General features: G+C 37.3%; 2 protein-coding genes across 2 annotated transcripts; both read left to right on the forward strand.

Moving 5' to 3' along the window:
• The first annotated feature begins 158 nt into the window (after positions 1-158).
• Positions 159-9,856, forward strand: lcmt1 (leucine carboxyl methyltransferase 1). Its single transcript, XM_042507938.1, is given in 12 exon segments — positions 159-526; positions 1,520-1,611; positions 2,343-2,464; positions 2,627-2,666; positions 2,669-2,702; positions 3,359-3,420; positions 3,513-3,615; positions 6,519-6,639; positions 6,784-6,885; positions 7,056-7,147; positions 9,001-9,098; positions 9,330-9,856. Coding segments are annotated over 12 exon segments (975 nt in total). The 5' UTR covers positions 159-440; the 3' UTR covers positions 9,353-9,856.
• Positions 9,857-12,632: 2,776 nt separating this feature from the next.
• On the forward strand, positions 12,633-18,666 carry aqp8a.1 (aquaporin 8a, tandem duplicate 1). Its single transcript, XM_042508104.1, has 5 exons — positions 12,633-12,941; positions 13,238-13,364; positions 14,494-14,702; positions 15,244-15,378; positions 18,308-18,666. Exons 1-5 carry the CDS (start codon positions 12,676-12,678, stop codon positions 18,348-18,350), a joined length of 780 nt encoding a protein of 259 aa, XP_042364038.1. The 5' UTR covers positions 12,633-12,675; the 3' UTR covers positions 18,351-18,666.
• The last annotated feature ends 3,046 nt before the right edge of the window (positions 18,667-21,712 follow it).

The raw sequence follows: 21,712 nt of genomic DNA on the forward strand, positions 1-21,712 counted from the left end.
GTGCAAAACTCAGTAATTAGCAGATTATAATCCAGACACCGTTTTTACCACGCGAAATACTGCTGGGATTGTGTAATGTGTGCAAAATAAGACATTTTTTGCTGTGACACTTTTAATCTGAAAATACTAACCGGAAGTATTAATCATATGGCCGGAAGTGTTCGTGCATGTCTTGCGTAGAGTTGTTCTTAGCCACCTAAATATAACTCTTTTGTTAAGTAACGATCATTTTCATACAACTCTCGTTTTGTTAATTATTCAGAAGTACCTGAACAACCTGACTGCGCTCGCGGATTTGCTCTTCTCCTTCTCCGTTTTTCAAAATAATCCCATCTGTCAATATCGAGCTAGCCTGTTAGCCTTGTAGCTAAAGCAGGTGGAGGTGGTTATGAGACGCTCGCAGCTTTAATTTTTATGTTTACATCGCGTCGGGATCACTGATGGCAGCTCGGCAGCCCTTCACAGACACGGACACTTCTGATGAAGCGGTCAGGGCGACCTGTGACGATGCCACCACATGTAAAAGGTAACAGCAGGCAGCGAAGTGAATGATTTAACCCTACAATCATAACTGCATCACGTTAAGGTGACTGAAGTTAGACAGGTGTAGGAGTTATATCAAAGGCCATGCTGCATGAAGCACTTAACCTACTACTTTGACATTATCAGGGGCGTAGCACCAAATTCTGGGCTCTACAGCAGTGACTGTGGACCCCCCGACCCCTCCTCTCTCAATTACCTTTTGATTTTTTTTAAACAAAAAGTAATTTTCTGATTTCCATCATTGCTTTTCTGTTTTTGAATTCTAATTTCCCTTTCTTGAGGAAAGAAGTGACAGTGTACATCAGCACAGGAGCAGACGAAACCATTTTGAGCCTTAAAGGGGAGAGGGGGTGCTCAGAGAGCTTTCACTACGGATGGGCAATATTTCAGCATATTTTTGTGATTTTTGTGTAAAATGTAGTTTGCTTTCAAATATTCAGTAAAAACCATATAAAAAATATTTCTCAGTTCTTTAGTTTGTGAACAACAGTAATATACTGGGAGATTCAGATTGTGTATAAAATATATAAAGTACAACAAAATAAAATTGATCAAAAATTACACATCTAAACAGTTGCCAAATAGAAAGAAATCCTGCCTTCAATCAATAAATAGTAAATATATTTAAATGACCCTGTTGTTGTGTCTACCTGGACCTGTATGTGCTGCTAATTCTCCAATTATTACCTTTATCACAATTTTTTCACAATGCAATATTTTTTAATCATATTAAACAAATATACTTGTATTATCATGGACAATGACATGCTTATTGTCCTGCATTTTGAATTTTAGCTATTGTATAGTGTTATTATTGTATGTTATTTTGTAACATTTTGTTTCTATTTTAACTGATTTGCATGGCTATTTGCTATTACGGCCTACAGTAAGTTCAAATAAAAATCATTTTTGTTTCATTACAGCTTTAATCATGCATGTCAAAACCTCATCAAATGTATAAAATGTTATATACTAGGTTTGCTACCAGTAAAGGCTACTGGAAGGACCCCTATATCCAGTATTTCGCAAGATCGGTAGGAGAGCGGAAGGCACCAGAAATCAACAGAGGTCAGTTACATACCTTAACATACATTTTTTCTTTATTCATAAGTAACTCTTCCCATACTTTGGTTTATCATTGAGTAATTTAATGACTTCTGACTAAATTCAAATATGTTTCATTTAATATTATATCCATATTAACAATTATTGTAAGGGTACAATTATCCGCAACAGTGAACACAGCTTCATTAGGAGATTATTTCCTGTAAATATTACACCAAAGATGAGTTTTCTTGATATTTTTATGTTTTTAAATACAATTCTCCGTTTTTGTCATGTAATTTTCTAAATTAATTAATTAATTAATTAATTTTTATTTTCTCATTTTTTGTTTGAACAAATTCAAAGTTTTTTTCTCTGCAGGATGAGACTGTTTAGCAGAGTGAAGGCTCTGTGCCCTTATCCTCTGAGATTTTTTTTTATCTTGAATAATAATCTAAACTTTAAAAATAATATAATAATAATTTTTTTCATTGAGATGATGATAATGCTGAGATATAGGCCTACTGTATGTTTTGTTTTTTGTTTTTTTTAAATCAGTAAGACCTCACAATCCCCTGTGAAACTTTGGCGACCCCTAGTGGAGGTGGAGACCCTAAGGTTGGAAACCAGTGGTCGATATCAGCCATCAAAACCTCCCTTAATGTTTACAGAGGCTCCATATTCATGATCTTATTTGTGATTGTATCAACCCCGATGTGTCTTTTATTTTACCATTCCCTTATCTCATCTGACAGGTTACTATGCCCGCGTTCAAGGGGTCAACCATCTCCTCGACGCGTTTATAAGGAAAGCAGAGTGCGACTGTCAAGTGATCAATTTGGGAGCTGGACTGGACACCACGTTCTGGAGACTCAAGGTTTGTAGCAACGTCACAGCTCACCGCAGGAGTCTGAATGTGACTCGGCACTGGTCTCGTGTGGATGTTGTTCCTGTCTGATTCGAGCAGACAGCATCACACACATTTAACTATATTCAGAGTTCAATGCACAGACCTTGAGTGTGTGTGTTTGTGTTGTAGGATGAAAACCTGATGCCTCGCAAGTCCTTTGAAGTCGACTTTCAACAGTTGTGGCCAGAAAAATACACAACATCAAGTAAAGATGAATTATTATATTTATCATATTATAGTTTACTTACTTCTCCCCCCCCCCCCCGCCGCCCCCCATACTGTGTTTTTTACACACGCACCACATCAGCCAAAAGCTTCCCTTACAGACCAGAAGATCTGATTATGATGTTATATATTGTGAACTATGTTACTGCATAACAGGCGTATTACAGGCCTATTAATATGGAAAATCTAGGAAGTACATTGAAAACTCTTAGGTATTGCAGTGTGAGCAAGTGATCTGTAGAGGGAGACAGAGCTGCACTTAGTAGTAAGTAAGTAAAGAATTAAAATTTCTAAGTAAATAATACCTACTGGTATTCACATTAAGCCCAACATAATTTCATCAAAAAGAGACCGAACATTTTCTAAACAAATATAAAAAATTGCAATGCATGTTATGCTTTTTCATTGTTTTGTATGTGTATATGTGTGTGTGTGTGTGTGTGTGTGTGTGTGTCACTCAGAATTCACAAGGACTGTTTGAATCTGTGTGACATGGTGTGATCACAACATCCTGATGCTTGTAGCATGTAAAATTCCTGATTTCAGTGTGACTTTTGTATTTCTTATTTATTTATTTTTTGACAGTTTTAGTTATGAATTGTTCATTTCTTCTTCTTTTTTTTCTTTTTTTGACAGGACTAAACCGCCTCTGTCCAAACCGCTCATCGAAACCCACTCCACAGACTCCTTACTGCTCGGTAATGAACTCGAGTTACAGTCATTACATCACATGTCTGTGTGGTTGAGGTCAGAAAATCTCCCTCACAGTGTTTGTGTTTTGCTCCGTCAGACGCCCACAGCCTCGACTCAGACCGGTACTGTATCATCGGAGCCGACCTCAGAGACGTCTCCAATCTGGATGAAAAACTGAAGAAGTTTCAGCTCAACCCAGAGTACGTGAAAAGATCACTAGATCTTACTCATCTCATGCTAAACAAAGGATTCCGTTTTGAAAAACGGCGTATGGTTTATATTTTATTTGGTGGAATCATCCAGTCTAGTGTGCGTCTGTGTGTCTGTAACGCAGATGTAATGTCTGACATCTGGAGCTTGATTTAAAAGGATTCCCCACACAAAAATGTACAAACACTGAACCTCCTGTGGACTGTAACTGTGGCTAAATATTACTAAATGTGTGACTAAAAGGATGGTGGTAGCATGACATGTTTTAAATCAAAGTTTGAGAAGTTTCTTCATTTGTGCCATTTAAATCAACTTTAACTGACATAAATTCATTTTTTGTGAACTTTTACAGTCTCCTTTTAACCCTCCAGATGCTGAGTGACGGTGGAGTGAAGTTTAATTTATCAGCAGCAGTGGACAGAGCCACATGGCTAGTTTATAGTAGTCGGATGGCACAGACATCCTTTTGACTATGATGGGATGTTTTCTGTGGCCCCAGCTCATAACTCGCACATTACTACCTTTATTTATCAAGGGAAGTTTGACACAGAGCAAGAGGCTCTGCTTTTAAGGAAGCTGCTGGGTGTGAATTTAGATTTGTTTTTACTAGTCTTTATTGTTCAGGAGCGAGGGTCGTTCCTTTTTTTGTGTTCTGCACACTCACACTAAAGGTTAGAGTGAAATATTCCACTGTGAGTGAGATAGATTTCAGAGTGTAAGGGGTTAAGATGTTAGAGGATGAGAGTGAGGAGAAGGTTGTGTTCGTCTGTCAGTGTACTTTGGTGTCTCTCCTGCTGCACTCATTGAGAGATTTATCGAAAGTTTAACTGTTTTCTAATTTGCTTAGCTCAATGAAAAACAATGTGCATTATCACAACAAATTACAACATCTGTAAAAAGTAAAAATAACCAGGGCTGTCCTGAATTCTATGCATGGAGCTTCGAACCTTCAATTGTACTTACATGTAAATATTCCAAGTTTTGACGGGTAGCCAAAAAACGACAACATATACATTCATATATGCCGATCAAGGCAAGGCAAGGCAAGGGCAAGTTTATTTGTATAGCACATTTCAGCAACAAGGCAATTCAAGGTGCTTCACACAGAACATTGAAATACAACAACAGGGGGAAAGGAAACACATTTAAAACATTATAAAAGAAGCATGTAAAAGGTGATTAAAAACAGCAAGTAGGAAAACAACAGATAAAACCCAAAAATATAAAAACAAGAAGTAAAATATAAAATTTAAAAAGTAAAAAGCCTTTTAGTCAAAGGCAGCAGTGAACAGGTGAGTCTTTAACCTTGACTTAAAAGAACTCAGACTCTCAGCAGACCTGATATTTTCTGGTAGTTTGTTCCAGATATCAGCAGGGCTTTACCCAAATCAGAATGATGTCATAATCAAATATGGCTGTTCAATACAATTATTGGCCAATTTGTTCATTTTTTTCCATATAGAGTTTGAGAGTTTAAATGGGCTTCAGTAGGACAGTGACATCCATATATAATAAACAAGCTAACGGCACAAACGACAGATTGGAAATGTGCAACAGAATAGATATTTAATAAAACCCATAGACGTATAAATTAAGTAGCCGTTCAGCCATGTACGGAGCTGCCTGTACCAAAGAGCAGCATCACAGAGAGGTGGGCTCTCTAAAGTAGCTCTTGGTACCTTAACATCCCCATAAATGTACACCAAACTGACAAAAAATAAAATAAAATCACAACTACACTTAAAGCAGTCATAGTTGACTGAGGGGTGTCTGACCGATGAGTACAATTCTGGACTTTTAGGGTGCAGCCCTACTAATCAGCCACCCAAACTCAACCCGACGTTAGTAGGACTTTGAGTAAGTTATAAACCCTTTGAAACCTAGATTATAAAAAATATTTTAAAAATAGGTAGGGAAAATGTCCAAAAAACTATATAATGATCTTAATTATATATTTAAGAATATTTTACAGATAAATTATTTTTTTGAGCACACATTTTTCCTCTTTGTTTGCATTTTATTAATTTTTGCTATTTTTTCTTGTACTTTTTACTGCTTTTTTTTTAAGCCAATTTGCTTAGGAATCAAAAGGTTAACAACTCAGAGTGCCAGGGTCACTAAATTACATCCCTAGATCCAAAAGCAAGCTCTTTACAACAGTCACTGATAACCATCCAATATTTGTCTCACCTGCTTTTTCCTCGTCAGAAGCTGCAATCAATGATCACGCGGATGACAGTGGCTTAATCTGGGTCTTACACTCCACTCCTCTTTTCAGTTTCTTCTTTCCTGTAGAAAAAACAAAATATACGAAACATCTCAAAACTGATTTGGACGTTGATCACCTTGACAATGATTGAAGCTTTAAGGGAATGATACTGAACTTGTCCCCGTGGGCCAAATCTGGCCCCTACTAGGGTGCCAGGCCATTTAATCTAATTAATTTAATAACTTTTTTAATCTTATCTAATTCACAATGAAAATAAAGTGATTTATACTGGGAATTGTTTTTGTACTTTAAGTATACATAAGGTGTCAGAGTGCATAAACAACTTCAAAGTAGAGCTTTTTTTTTAAAAAAAAAAAAGTGCCAGTGGCGGATCATGTCCTAGCTAAGCCCCCAGTGTCCTAAAATCCAGAAATGTCCAAAAGTCTCAGAAATGTCCTAAAATCCTAGAGACGTCCTAAAATATGAAAAACATCCTGTGACTGGCCCCTGGCCTCCTGTCATTTTGCAAAAGTGGCCCCTAAGCAAAGCAAGTAGAGTATCAGTGCATTAAAGCACTGAGGTCATCCAAAAAAATACTGCATTTAGGAGCTGGTTAAAGGTGCACTCTCTCTCTCTCTCACTGTGTGTTTTCTCTATGTTGTCTTTTACTTTTCTCCCTCCCAGATTACCCACACTGCTGCTGTCAGAGTGTGTGCTGGTCTACATGACACCCTCCCAGTCCTCCAATGTGGTTCACTGGGCTGCAGAAACCTTCCACACCGCCATGTTCATCAACTACGAACAGGTAAACAAAATGACCTCATCCAGGTACAGCAGGAGAACAGTTACCTCACGCATGCTTCTTTATGTTTCTATGGATGTATTGTAATAGACTGAAGTATTGCCTGTGTACAGAGCTGAGATTTAGTAATATAATGTGTGTGTTCAGGTGAACATGAGCGATCGGTTTGGTCAGGTGATGATCGAGAACCTGCAGCGTCGTCAGTGCACCCTGGCGGGAGTGGAGACCTGTCAGTCTCTGGACTCTCAGGTAACCTCAAGATTTTACAACCAAGACAAAAAAAAAATGTAGTTATGTAGAGGGTTATTCTGAGCTGAGTGTCTCTGTGAGGGCAGCAACCTGCGAAGTCCGGACTGTAAGAATGATTGAAGGAGATCTTTACAGACTCAGTGAAGAGTTTTAATGTGTGCTGTTTGCAGAAGGAGCGTTTCCTGAAGATGGGCTGGGAGCACGCTGATGCTCTGGACATGATGACCGTTTACAGTATGCTGCCTCAGGAGGATGTGGGAAGGTAAGTGAACATCACCCAAAATCCAATTAGTACTCTTTTAAACTCAGTTGTGCAAAAATTGCTGTATTTGTTAGATACACACATTTTAAACAGTGCATTGTGACTCACTCTTCCCAATATTATTATAGAATTGGGCATTTAACAGGTGGTAGGGTTATCTTATTGTTCACATTTAAAACGATACACCTGAACTTTTAACTTTTTTCTGTATTTTACAGTAATTTTTGAATTACCTTCGGGGGTGAACAAGCCTCGCTCTCTCGGTTTCTCGCCATACTAAGTTAACCCTCAAAAATCTGGAGTGAAATCACTTTTCTTGTGCTGTTTCAAACACCTTTCTCAAGTATTACCTTTAAACCCTGAGCAAATTGATGTGATTTCTTTCAAAAACATGGTAAAAAAAAAGGCAATGAGCAACTTGCTAAGAAATGTTCCAGGAATTTTGTTGCTCATTTCCTTCTTCCCATGTTTTCGAAAGAAATCAAACCTATTTGCTTAGGTATCAAAGGGTTAACCTGGTGTCACACCAGGTTCAAAAGGGAGGTGGAGGTGCTGGGAAGCTACTACCGCACTATCGCTGCACTTCTGCCTCCTGTCCGAACCTGGCTGTCACCCAGATGCGCTCGCAGGTACGGAAATTTGGCACCAATTGTTTTAACATGAATCTGTTCTCAGTACTACCGACGTAATTCGGCTGGTCCCCTTGAAAGAACAGAGTTCAGTATCCACCCTTACCAGGCAGAATGTCCAACCAAAGATGTCACTGAGGTGCATTATGGAGTGTTAACTACATAAACTAAAAGGCAAAATATTTTAGCCTCTGCTGCATGAATTTATGGTCCAAATTTGTGGGAGCAGTACTGTCATGGATACTAAATTGCTTGAATTTCTAAAAACTCTGATATAGGAATATCTTAATAATAGAGACATATACTATATGTCGGACTTAAAGGTCCAGTGTTTAGGATTTAAACAGAATATAATAAGTATTTTTTCTATAGTGTATAATCACCTGAAAATATGAATTGTTGTGTTTTCGTAAGAATGAGCCGTTTATATTTACATTGGGAGCAGGTCCTCATCTACGGAAATCACAATGTTTCACTGCCATGTTTCTACAGGGGACCAGAACAGAGAAACAAACATTGGCTCTAGGCAGAGACATTTACGTTTTCATGTCAGCCTCTTTAGTCAGCAGCCCCTCTGTGACGAGAGCATCAGGAATTCTTTTGACGTGAAATGTCTAGTGCTTTACCCAACTCAGGATTATGCCAGTCGAATCGGATTTACCAAATCAATATGAATACTGGATGATTTGTTTTGTTTTTCATATAAAGTTTTTAAAGTTTGAGCAGGCAGCAGGCAGTCAAGAGCACTCAATTCACAGCAAAATCTGGGGACCAAAATGTCCCCAGAAGTACACTGCACAGGAGAAAAAAGACTGCGTGATTTGAAGCAATCTCAGTCAACTGAGGGTTCTCCAACTGATGATTCAAACCTCAGACTTTCAACGGGAGCCCTAGAAACGGCTTTATTCAGTATTTTTGGCGAAGGAGTTCTAACCAGAAGTTTCAGCTGGTCGCAATCTGCAATCCTGACCAGTATACACCAATAAATCCCCTTAAACCTGACACACTGGACCTTTCAGTTTGTGTTATTGATGACTGATGACTTTCATTGACTTTGACTTTTTTACAATAGCAAAGCTGAATGAAAGGCACAAATACTGACGCTTAAAAACAACTATATGAGGATCGACAAATGAGTCTGTGCTGCAGGCTTTTTGCCTTTAAAGGACGATTTTAAAAAGATGACTTTCCTGAATAGATGAACAAATATTTTATTTCTTTTAGAATCGAGCGTCTGGAGTTCCTAGATGAGCGGGAGCTTCTGCAACAACTGCTTCAACACTACAGCATCTGCTGGGCCACCAAGGACAAACTCAACCTGGGTAATACACACTTTTCTCACAGTTAAGTTTTTATAAATGGAAAAGTTAGCTGGAGGAGGAAAACCATGGCTGCTTAGGGTCATCTGTGACCTTCATGGCGCCATGCTGTCCATCAGTGTGTTTACTTTGTGTTACTAATATGTTCTAAATTGTTCATATTTCCACCCATCCTCCCAGCTTCACTCTCTGGTGTATTGATTTACAAGAACAGGTCACGTTGTGTTTCCTCAGGTCTGTCGCAGCTGGCATTTTGAGTGTGAAACTGCTCCGCTGTTGGGACATGATTTACACGCGTGCACGCCAAAATCAACAGCAGGAGAAGAAGAGGGAAAGGAGACGTTGGGAAAGAGGAAGCCCGTGTCCTCCGTCAGGCCGTCGTCCGGGAGCTGTTCCGGTGCAAAAACTCCCGCCATCAGCAGAATGTGATTTGACGAGCGTCCTTTGTGACCTCACAGGTCTCCAAGATGAGACATGAAGAGGCTGAGGACTGTGAGGACATTTGTCTCTGCATTGAGTTACTCTCTGCACAATCCCTTATTTCAAAACCTGCTTACCTGTGTTAGATATAAAAGTCTTCAGATGTCTTATATTTGTCCTTTTCTGGTTTTATGTGCCATTTTGTTTTTATTTATTAATCAGTTGTACTTCCACAGTCATTTTCTTTTAAAACAGACACACTCGTGCATGTGATATAACTAGTGATTCTATTTGATGAAGGCTGTTTAACTGCAGTTGAATAAAAAAGTCCTTTTGTGTAAGACTGTCCTGTTGATTTATATACTTTGTTATGGACTTCATATCAGATTATCAGCTCAGTTATCTGCAGTGGGAGGTACACACTGATATCACTATAATAAGCTATATAAATGTTTGTGTGCGTTTAGTTACTGTGTGCACAGCTCTTTATTCATAGAGAAATGCATCTTTACATTCAGCTATTCTTAGGATTTAATCAATATTTTTATACTGACAGATTACAGGACTACATCTATGTGAAAGGTTTCTATCGTAATATTACTAATTATATTACTAATATAAATTTAACATTATGAAACCTGGGCAAATTGGCTTTATTTCTTTCAAAAACACGGGAGGAAGGTGACAGCTTAAGAAGAAATGACCCCGAAATTTGGAAAAAAAATAGTAAAAAGTATAAAAATTACCTGAAAATTAGCACACAAAACCCCCAAAGAAAATAAACCAAAAAGTCAAGTAAAAACATACCAAAAATAACCAAGGTAATGACCTGAAAAAAACTGCTTAAAAGTTAAAATAATTTTAATAGTAGTTTCATAACACTATCATGATTATATATAAAAAAAATAATCATATATATATATAATCACTAAAGTGTTAAATATAGTTCTTTGGGGCTTTCTTTCCTAGCTTTTATTTTGAAATAATTCTCTAAATCTTATTTCTTGCAATTTGCAGAACATTTCTTTCGAAGTTGCTTATTGCCTATTTTCCCCATGTTTTTGAAAGAAATCAAACCAATTTACTCTGTTTTAAGGTTTTAATACTTGTGAAAGGCATCTGATAGCAGCACAAAAAGTGATGTCTATCCAAGTTTCAAAGGGTTTAAGGTCTCGTGTAGGATTTAGGGGGATATCTTGTCAGAAATGGAATGTAATATAGTAATCAGTCATTCTATTTTCTTTAGTGTATAATCGCCTGAAGATAAGAATCACTGTGCTTTTGTTATCTTAGAATGAGCAGTTTAAGAGGCGTGTCCTCATCTACAGAGATCGCCGTGTTACACCACAATGTTTCTACAGTAACCCAGAACAGACAAACCAAACACTGGGTTTAGACGGGCCTGTAGCACCCTCGTAATTTCCTGAAAATGTAATAACGGCTTAAAATGCAATGACATTTGCACTTAACCTGAAAATAAACCCAACAACATGATAACTTAACCAGTAATGTGATAAAATGCTTCTGACTGAGAGCTGTGAAAACATTTTTTAACATTTTTCTAGTCTTATTGACCACTCAAAGCGCTTTAACACTACATGGCACATTCACCCATTCACACACACATTCACACACTGGTGGCCGAGGCTACCATACAAGGTGCCACCTGCTCCTCAGTAATCATTCACACACACTCACACTCCAATGACGCAGCATCAGGAGCAATTTGGGGTTCAGTATCTTGCCCAAGGATACTTTGACATGTTGTCCAGAGGAGCTGGGGATCGAACCGCTGACCTTCCGATTAAGAAGACGACCACTCTACCTCTGAGCCACAGCCGCTAGGTGTTATTTTCTTTTTTCAAAACTGATAATGGTAGGTTTTAAAGGGTTAACGTGTTGATTGAGATGTGTTTGCTGATCCTGCTTTTTATGTCTATGTGATATATAAGATTCTGAAAAGGGACATTATGCATAATAAGAAACTTTACCTTTGGTGTATTTTTATACCAATATTTATGTATTTTTACATGATTTAGAATGCATGACTTTCATTTTTAATAGAATATTTTTACACTGCAGTATTGCTACTATTACCAACTAAAATATCTGAACCCTTCTTCCTTCACTATTAACAAGTTCACCATATCAATGTAAAAGTGTTCATATATAAGTGTTGTGTTCATAGCCTGTTTCTGTTGTCCCCAAAGTGGCCAGAAAATCAGTTATTCCATTATTGCACATTTAACATGAAAAAAAAGCTCTTCAGACACACACTGTACAATCTGACAAGTCAAATTTACTTGAAAAAATCTAGTTAAAATATAAAATATATAAAATACAGTTATATTTACTTAATTTTGTGAAGTTATTGCAACTTAAAAAAGAGAGGTTTAACTAAATCAATCTCTCTAAGATTTAGCACCTTCAGTGAACCAAGTTTACTGTGTATATATCTGAATTCTACTGGCTGCAAACTAGTCAGTCCTATTTGTATATTCTTAAACACGTTAACAAAACAGAACTCACAGATCTCCTAACTTGAATATTGGCAAAATCCTCTTTGTGATAATCAAGTAAAGTCTACAAGGTAGATTTAAGGTTGTGTGTAGATTTATCAGTCATTTTTCAATCATGGTTTCAAAAAATGAAATAATTTGTCCTTAATCCTGCTACATCGAGTTGAAGGATGAGTTGATAAAAATCACCAGCTACTCTGAAAATTAAAAAGTAAACATAAATTAAGATTAATAGTTATATTTACTTTCCTTTTTTCAAGGCAGTTGTTTTCCAAGATCATTCTAAGTAAGATCAACTTGTCATATTTTACAGTGTATTAAAAATGATTTAACAGACATTAAAAAAAAGAAAAAGGTGGTATGACTTAAACTAAACAAGTGTTGATGTTGTGCTGATAACCCTCGTTCTTATCTCTGACTAACACCGGACTAATAATTTTATGAGCTTCTCCTGATTGCCAGCAGTCCTGGGAGTATAAACAATTGCAGGAAGGTGGGGCATCAGAAAAAAATAGGGATGTGCGTATGTCCTTTATGGATCAACCTCAGAGTGTCTCATATACATAAGTGTAGATTCACCAGACCACCCAGAGCAAGCTATCGTCCACCAGTGGAACCAGTACAGGTTTTTCCAAGTCAAGATGTCCGGGACAGAGACCAAGACAGAGGTGTTCACCATCACTGAGACGGGAGAGCCGTCAGCTGAGAGGGGCAACACAAACAAAAAGAGGCGCATCTTTGAGGAGTATGTGCAGCCCTGCCTGGCTGAGCTGTTTGGGACCGGCCTGTTTGTGTTTGTGGGCTGTGCGTCTGTTATCGGGAACGTGGAAACAAGTGGTGTCATCCAGCCGGCTGTGGCACATGGACTGGCTCTGGGAGTGCTCATCATGGTGCTTGGGCAAATTAGGTAAAGACTGATTGAGATTGTATGTTTTTGAGCTTTTTGTTATAATAATTTATAATAGTTCCTCCAAAAAGTATGTGTAAAGCACAAGAGGAAGTTTGTGTACTGTGATTTAGACAGAGAAGGCAATATTAAGTTTTAAATACTAATGATTTTCAGTCTATCTGATGCAACAAAGTTGGTTTGGATGCAAAAAAAATCACCTGTATACTCTGTTTACCTGATATCTAAAGGAAAGGTGTTATTATTATCAGTTGATAACACCATTTGAAAGTAAAGTTCATGATGATTTATTGCAGTGGGGGGCACTTTAACCCTGCGGTGTCTCTGAGCGTCTACCTGTGTGGAGGGATGAAGCTTCCTCTGCTGGTGCCGTATGTCCTGGCTCAGATGCTGGGAGGGATGGTCGGAGCTGGTTTGACCAAGGTGAGAAAAAACAATGGAGGCTCAATTCTGCCAGGAAAAGGAAAAAAAACATGAAAAGTTAGTCAGTTAATTTGAGAGGTAATTTTGTAATGATTCAACTTGTCTTCTCAAATTCAGTCAAATTGAAATTTAAGGTAGAGTGAATCTTAAAATTTTGAGTTGACCAAATTTGGGAAGACAAGTATTACATTTTAAGTTGACTGAATTCGATTTAATTTTAATTGAATTTAAATGTTATTAATTGAATCTTAAAAAGTTACAATATAATTTGACTTATATTAAAAAAAATATGAGGTATTAAGTTAACAGATTATTTTGACATACTATTCCATATTCTTTTTAGAAGTTTTTCGAAGTTCTGATGTTGACTATATTATCTCTTAATTTTGACTTTGAGAATCACATAACATCTCAAAATCTTGATTAATCCTTGCAAGACTTTGACAAAAGGGAACACCTCACCCACAAAATAACTCTTTGTATATCATTAACAGTTGCACTGAATTCCTTAAGAAAATGGTCTCATGCCTCAACAGTGAAAAAAGAATCCAAAAACTTTTGATGAACTGAAGTGAAAGGGGACTGCATGTAACAACAACAAAATAATATCAAAACATCCAGTTGCAACAACTCGTGCTGTAGTAGTCTCATTTATGCAGTCGTGTACTCAGTATTTCACAAACAGGCAGCTCTATCTAATGGGGACCTGAACTAAAGGTGAAACTTATATTTGCTCGTTTCAAAGCCAGACTCCATTTACAAAAACAGTCATTTTACCTCACTGACCATGAGAGCTGCTGGTCTACCACTGCCTCAATCAGCTACTGTGTGTGTGTTATTGTGTGACTGGTGTTTTAAAAGTTTAATTCCTATTGACCAAAGACACACAATAACACAGACAAACTAACTGATTGAGGCAGCAGTGGACCAGCAGCTCTCATGTCTTAAATTTACAGTAATTACTTAATAACTGCTTTTGTCAATAAAATCTGGTTTTGAAGAGAGCACGGATACATTTCAGTTTCTTCAACTTCCTGGCATGCTTTATTAGCAAGAAAAATAAAGGGCGGTAATAAATGATTCACTCCAGTCATATTTTCGTGTATTGAATGATATATTTGATTTTCAGGCAATCTTTCCCTTTTCTGTGTACGATGCTTCTAATGGAGGAGCCTTTGACCTTATCACCAACGATCTGGGTAAAACCACTCTGGCAGAAGTGATGATGACCCTGTTCCTCACCACGGTGGTGTGTATGGGTGCCATCAACAGCCAAACACGCTCACCATTGGTGGCATTCTGCATCGGCCTGACTGTCACCGCCAACATATTTGCAGGGTAAGAGCCTCAGCATCAACCAGAGGCATAGATAGAAATTATAAGTACCCAACGTCACCATTTATTTAATTTATGTCATCCGAATCACAACCAAGAAATAGCCAGGATTAAATTCTGTTAGAGAAATAAAAAAATCCTACATTTGCATGCAATGCATCCATTTTTAAAAATACTCTTTAAAAAATACTGGAATCAGCACCAGACTGCTAACCCAACAGAGACGCAGAAGACATTACAACATTTGTCCTCAAGTGTCCTCCTCACAAGTATTTATTATTATTATTTTTATCAGATGGATGCCAAGGGTCATTGGTTTGTTGTTACACCTTGATAGGGCTCACTGACTTTTCAGTTTAATGTTTAATCAAATCTATAGAGTATAGAGTACGTATTGGTATAACCTGCATATTTGTGCACAGAGATTTAAATCTTCTATCTTTGGGGGGTGTCTCTGTTGTCGAAAATTAAAAGTACACTGCTGCATCACTCTAGTCACCAGCTGTGTCACAGTGTCGTTTTGTGCTGCTGGCTCTCGTTTCAGAGGGTCGGTGTCTGGAGCCTGTATGAACCCGGCCCGAGCCTTCGGCCCTGCAGTGGCTGCCAACCACTGGAACCAGCACTGGATCTACTGGGTTGGACCCGTTTGTGGAGCTCTGCTCACCGTCAGCTTCACCAGGTTTGTATAGTTGACTACACTATGAGTTCTTTATGACTATTTAACAGGCTTTTTGAACTTGTATGCCTCTGCAGCAGCAATAGCTACATGTTCATGTTCAGGCTGTCTGTCTAATTCTTGTGAGAGCGTTATTTCAAGGACACATGAAGGGAACCTCTTCAAATTTGGCACAAATGTCCCCTTGGACTCAACAATAAACCGGGTAGATTTTAGTATCCATAGGTCAAATGTCAAGGTCACTGTGAGCTTGTGTTATGATATCTTAAGAAGGACTTGAGGGAATTTCTTCAAATTCAGCACAAATATCCACTTGGACTCAATGATAAACTGATTGGATTTTGGTATTCAAAGGTCAAGGTCGCTGTGACCTTGCATCTGTCTCACTTCTGTGAATGCAATTTCTAATAAAGCCTTGAATTTGACCGGAACATCCATTTTTCTATTCAATGATGAACCTGTTAGAATTTGGTGGTCAAAGGTTTTTGGCCATAACTCAAGAATTCAGATATAATTGTGACAAAATTTCAAACAAATGTCTAATGGGATAAAACGATTAGGTGATGACATTTTATATCTAAAAGGTCAAAGGTCAACTTCATTTGGACATCATGATGTTTTCTGGCCATTACTCAACGTCAAATTTCAGGAACAGACTGGGAGACATTTGCTCAGATGCTAAATTGGTGACACTAATCTTAAAACTGTGCTGACTGTAGAGATCTTTCTTCGTGTGAAGCATCCATGTAAATGTAAACTGTAACTGCAACTTGATCGGTGAACGGAGGCGTACAACTGCAGGGCAGTAATTAGAGTCATTTATTATTATAAAATCTTAAGTTGGTTATAGAGGAAACTGTTAAATCTTAAAGGTCTCTTTTTAAATTTGACCCCTTGTAGAGGTGGAGCAACATTTTCTACACGTGAGTGTATTGGTTCACATCTTGCCAACGCGCTATTCCACTGATCGACAGTTGAGGGCAGTAATTTACAACAAACATAGCAACAAAGGTAGTGAAGAAGAAGCCTGCTGTCAAGCACACATGCATGTAAACCATGCAGCATTTATTTATACTGGCTTAGCTGACTAATTTATGAGGAAGGAAATGCACTTAGTTGTTAGATGTTAATGATGATATTGCTTTAGTCAGAAATATTACATTTAAAACTCTGTTTGTTTACAAGAAAACTCCATGGGGCACCTTTCATAATCATGCTGTTAAAATTAATTGTATTTCTTTTGTATTTTGATGTAGTTTGTGGTACTTTCCCTCCTTGGTGTTATCAGGTTGATGTTCTGCAGAAGCAGAAATAACCTGATTGGTTGAGTTATTACGGCCAAAGAAGCCTAAACATTTATGAAGAATGCAGATGATTTGATTTCAGTGCCACAGGTGATGCTGAAGTTCAGCAGTGTATCTTTCGTAGACAGTCAGGTGTGGAGATGAGGGGCTGGTTTAAAGTTCTTCTGCTAAATCGACTAAGTTAGAATTTTATAACAGTAGTAACCTCCGTCCGCCTTGTCCACTGGACTTCAGTCTCACAGCCGCTCCACCCAACTGGCTTCAGCTTCATGAAAGTCTGACCTCCAACCTACTCACCTGCTGAAGTTCAGTCAAGATATTACTAATTATTAAAAATGCTTCTTAACCATGGAGGGACCCCGAGCACCGACATGACCAAAGACCCTCAAAGTTAAAGTAACATAAAACAATCGCGTTTGTTTTACATCTTTTTATGTCTCTTTGTAGTCATTTGCATCTTTGTGACAGCAATTGTTTTTGTTTGAGTCATTTTGCTCATTTTTTATGGACATATTGAGTCCCTGATTAGATATTTTAGATATTTTTTCTTTATGTCTCTTTATTGTTGTTTAGAATTTCTTTGTAGCTTTTTTGCATCTTTTGTGGTTGTTTGACATCCTTTTGTTGGCACTTCTCTTTGGAATCATTTTGCATCTTTTGTTATTGTTTTTTGTCTCTTTGTAGCCATTTTTATTCTTTTTGACAGCATTTCAAATCTTTATTTAGCTGTTTTGCATCTTTCTGATGGCATTTAGAGTTTCTTTGGAGTTGTTTTGTATCTTTTTGTGGTTGTTTTGTATCTCTTTGTCCTGCATCTTTTCGTGGCATTTTGAGTCTGTAGTTGTTATGGTTATTTTGCATCCCTTTGTGGTCATTTTGTTTCTTTTTGTGAACATTTTTAGTATCTTTGTAGTTGTTTTGTGTCTCTTTGTAGTTGTATTGCATCTTTGGTGACAGTTTTGAATCTCTTTGTAGTTGTTTTGTTTCTTTTTGTAGGCATTTGGATTCTCTTTGTAGTTGCTTAGTTTCTTTTTGTGGACATATTGAGTCTCTTGAGTCATTTTGCATTTTTTTGAGTTGTTATGTTGTCTTCGTAGTTGCTTTGTGTCTCTTTGTAGCTCTTTTAAATCTTTTGGCATTCTGAGTCTCTGCAGTTGCTTTGTTTCTTTTTATGGACATGGAGTCTCATTAGTCATTTTGTATCTTTCTGTGATTGTTTTGTGTCCCTATATAATCATAATGTTTCTTCTTGTGGACATTCTGAGTCTGTGGTTGTTTTGCATCTCTTTGTCGACATTTAGCAACTTTTTTGGTTGTTTTGCATCTTTTGCAGTCATTTTGCATCTATTTGCATTGTAAGTCTCATTGTAATTGCTCTGCATCTTTATATGGCTGTTTTGCTTTGCTTTTTTTGTTGCATCTTGTAGTTTTTTTTTGTGTGTCTCTATCTAGTAAAATTTTGCAGGTGAATCTCAGCTCCAGTTGGGGGATGGGGGAGTTATCCCTTAGGTCCCTAGGCCCGTGCGCGATAGCTCCATTCAGTAATCCTTCCATGCTTTAAACATGACATTAAATGATACTTGGTGCTGTTCTGAATGACCAGTAATTGAAGTCTCCCTCTTTTGCAGATTGCTGTTTGGTGACCAGAAAACTCGGCTTGTGTTGAAGTGAACATGTAATTTATTAAAGAGGAAGACAGAGAGGACATCGTAGCTGACCTGAGGACAGCATTTTTATCTGAATGTTCAACATTTTGTCTGTATTATTTAAAGTTGTCAGTAAAATGTGTGCAAATATACATTTGTCCTTGAAAGGTCTGGTTGTTGGCTCCGTCTCAATGACATGTTTGTATTTCAGATTCAATAAAGTGTTTAATGATATGAGAGAGATCTGATAGCTGCTCCTAACTTGGACTTTACTGACTCAATGGCTGCTGGAAAAAAGTCATGAGATTTGATTGATAATAAATTCCACTCCTACAATTTCATCCGGATGATCCCACTTTCTGTTATCTATTAACAGTCTTTTTGTTCTTATTGTTTGGGTCAAAGTCCTCAATGGAAAACCTACTTCGATAGCTTTATTACTTAAAATATGGTACAAGGACAGGGCACTGCATCCACAATAAAGCTAGATTAGAATCATAAACTGGTGCAGATGGTTCAGATCAACTGAAAACCAAGAAGAAAGTTACAATGAAGAGCTTTTTAAAAACTGTATATAAAATGATAATGATGACTGTAATGATGATGAAGCTCATCAGCACTAGTGTTGTCTCTTTGCTTCCTTTGTTTCTTTTTGTGGACATTTTTTAGTGTATTTGTAGTTGTTTTGTGTGTCTTTGTAGTTCTTTTGCATTTTTTGTGGGCATTTTGAATCTCTTTGTATTGGCTTTGTTTGTTTTTGTTGGCATTTTGTGTCTCTTTGTAGTTGTTTTGTTTCTTTTTGTAGACATGTTAAGTCTATTTTTATGGGTTTTTTTGCATTTATTATGTTATGCATCCTTTGTGGGCATTTTTAGTCTAGTTTTTTTTCCATCTCCTTTTGGTTGTTTTTGCATCTCTTTGTGGTAATTTTGTTTCTTTTTTTAGTAACTTTGTTGTGCTTTTGCATCTCTTTGACAACATTTTGTTTCTTTTGTGGACATCATTAGTATCCTTGCAGTTGTTACGTTTCTTTTTGCGGAAATGTTGAGGCTTTTTGTAGTTGTTCGGTTTCATTTTGGGAATATGTAGATTCTCTTGAGTCATTTTTCATCTTTTTGTAATTGTTTTGCGTCTCTGTGTTTGTCATTTTGTTTCTTTTTGTGGACATTTTGAGTCTCTGTAGTTGTACTTTGAGTTAAAGCCAATTTTGACTACTTAATTTAGTGTTGAGCAGTTAAATCAGCAAAAACATTTAATTTCATAATGACATTTATTTCTATAATTAACTCTTCGCTCAGCCCAGCTCAGTCTTGCCAGTCATAGTGTAGCATGGCCCAACTCCAACAAAGGTCCGACAACTTCACAGTTGTGCTTCATGGAATTATATGCAATCATGTCCAATTCTCTTAATTTTCAGGCAGATTTGTGGATTTGGAGCTAAACTTTGTGTCTAGGGCACATCATGTAATAATGATACTTATTAACTGGAGAGGGTGAATGGAGATATACGTTTCCTCCAATGTCCAATACCAAAATCAAACCCCAAAAAGTGTAGGGTTAGTGAGGAAATAGCCTACTAGATGTATACACATGCTGCTTTTTTTCAGTGCTTATAATAGTGAATACAGTCCTACCCCGTTTTATAGGAACAGTGAAGGGAATCTGTACGTCAGGCTTTATTTTCTGACTAGGCCTAAATCTATCATTTTAACCCGTTTTGGCTGCTCAGTCGGTCTGACAGTCAGTCTGGAGATTGCAGACCCTTCTGTCTGCCTCTCACCAAAATTGCTTTGTCAAAAAAGCTTTGATATTTCGTCATGGAGTACAGTTAGTGATCGCCTCTATGTTAGTTCCGACAGATTGACAAACCATCATAAAGTGGCGGGGCTTTGCCAACGGTCAATTGGGTCCTAAATACCGTATTACCTTCAAAGAAAACCGAAACTTCATTTTGATAAGTAACTGAAAGAGGGGATTTGCATTGAAATAGTTTTTTTGGGGGGGTGGGGGCGGTTCAAATATAAAATAAGACTAAAATGAGTCACATTATAGTCAAAAATTGACTTGATCATAAGAAATAAAGATGCATGAAAGTACGTGCTTGTGTGTTGATGATTTATAACAGTCTGTGGTGGATGGTGGTGGTGGAGAGCGTGGTGTCTGACAGTTTGGTCCAAATCTCAACAGGTGTACTATTAGGCTTACTCACATCAGGCTATTCAGACGAGTCTCATGCTTAAATGTCCCTCTGAACCAATATAAAAAATACCAGATTCAAAATTTAACATAAGTACTTAAGTACTACCATTAAAAGTTAAACAGCCTGACCCATGAAATAATATCAAAAATATATACATTTTTGATATTTTAGTGTTTATAATCCCTTTTCTTCTTCTTTTTTCAACAATTTGCATACATGGAAATTATTTTGTACCATATTTGATATGTCAGGCATTCATAGAAAGTAAAGGGTCACATTAAATGTCTTTTAAAGAAAAAAAACATACATTTTTCATTATCATTGCAACATTTTTCCTGTTTTTGTTTTTTTTCTCTTAAAAGGAACCTTTTTACCACCTTTAAAGTACATTGCAGCAGGCAATAAACACAAATTTCTGTCCTTATTCATGCAAAGATGGACTAGTGTGGATAATTGTGGATATTTCCCACAGAAGACACTATCAGCAAAGCCATCTGTCCTCTGAATGCCCAGGGTCTCTGGTTTGTGGCTCTCAAATTACATTAGGTTTGGATTATCCTAGAGGTCACTATAGTACAACTCCAAGACTGTTTGTGGACCTCAGTGTGCAAAAATATTCAAATACACCATTTTTAAACTTAGGCTAAAATAACACATTTACACTGCATGCAAAAGACTACTCTAGACTACTCTACTTCACTCTATAAGAGGCCACAAAATATCTGGTTGTCATTAGCTGCTTTAGTCCAGTAAATAGTCATAGTTAAATATAAGTAATGTAATGTAAAAGTAATTCTTACCAAAACCTTTTCAAAAGGAGCAAACATTTCCTTGCAAAGAAAATCAGCAGTTCAGAGAGAAGGAGCAGCCGTCTTTGTTTGCATTAATGCTGCGTCCCATTGCGCTGGGAGCTACTCGAAAAAATGCAGTGGGACGGCCTTTCAAGTCAGGGTTTCAAATCGGAAACTCAAACAGGATACATGTAGATCGAGTCCTTCAAGTTCAAATCTCAGCAATATGGCGGCACATAAGGTGAATGCGGAATTACCTGCTAGTCAGTTTTTTACGTTTGAGTTGTTTGTCTTGTGAAACGTGCTATAAGAACTTTGTGGTGGCATTTTAAATAAGATCATTTGTATTTGACAGAGCATGTACCTTCTCTGTTAGCTACCCACATCACCAAATGT

Source organism: Plectropomus leopardus, chromosome 19, assembly GCF_008729295.1.
Source record: "Plectropomus leopardus isolate mb chromosome 19, YSFRI_Pleo_2.0, whole genome shotgun sequence".
Lineage (NCBI taxonomy): Eukaryota > Metazoa > Chordata > Actinopteri > Perciformes > Serranidae > Plectropomus > Plectropomus leopardus.

Coding starts and splice junctions, on each gene's coding strand:
- aqp8a.1 (XM_042508104.1), top strand. CDS start 12,676: ATGTCCGGGACAGAGACCAAGACAGAGGTGTTCACCATCACTGAGACG. Junction 13,365..14,493: donor TCGGAGCTGGTTTGACCAAG/GTGAGAAAAAAC, acceptor TTTGATTTTCAG/GCAATCTTTCCCTTTTCTGT. Junction 15,379..18,307: donor CTCACCGTCAGCTTCACCAG/GTTTGTATAGTT, acceptor CCTCTTTTGCAG/ATTGCTGTTTGGTGACCAGA.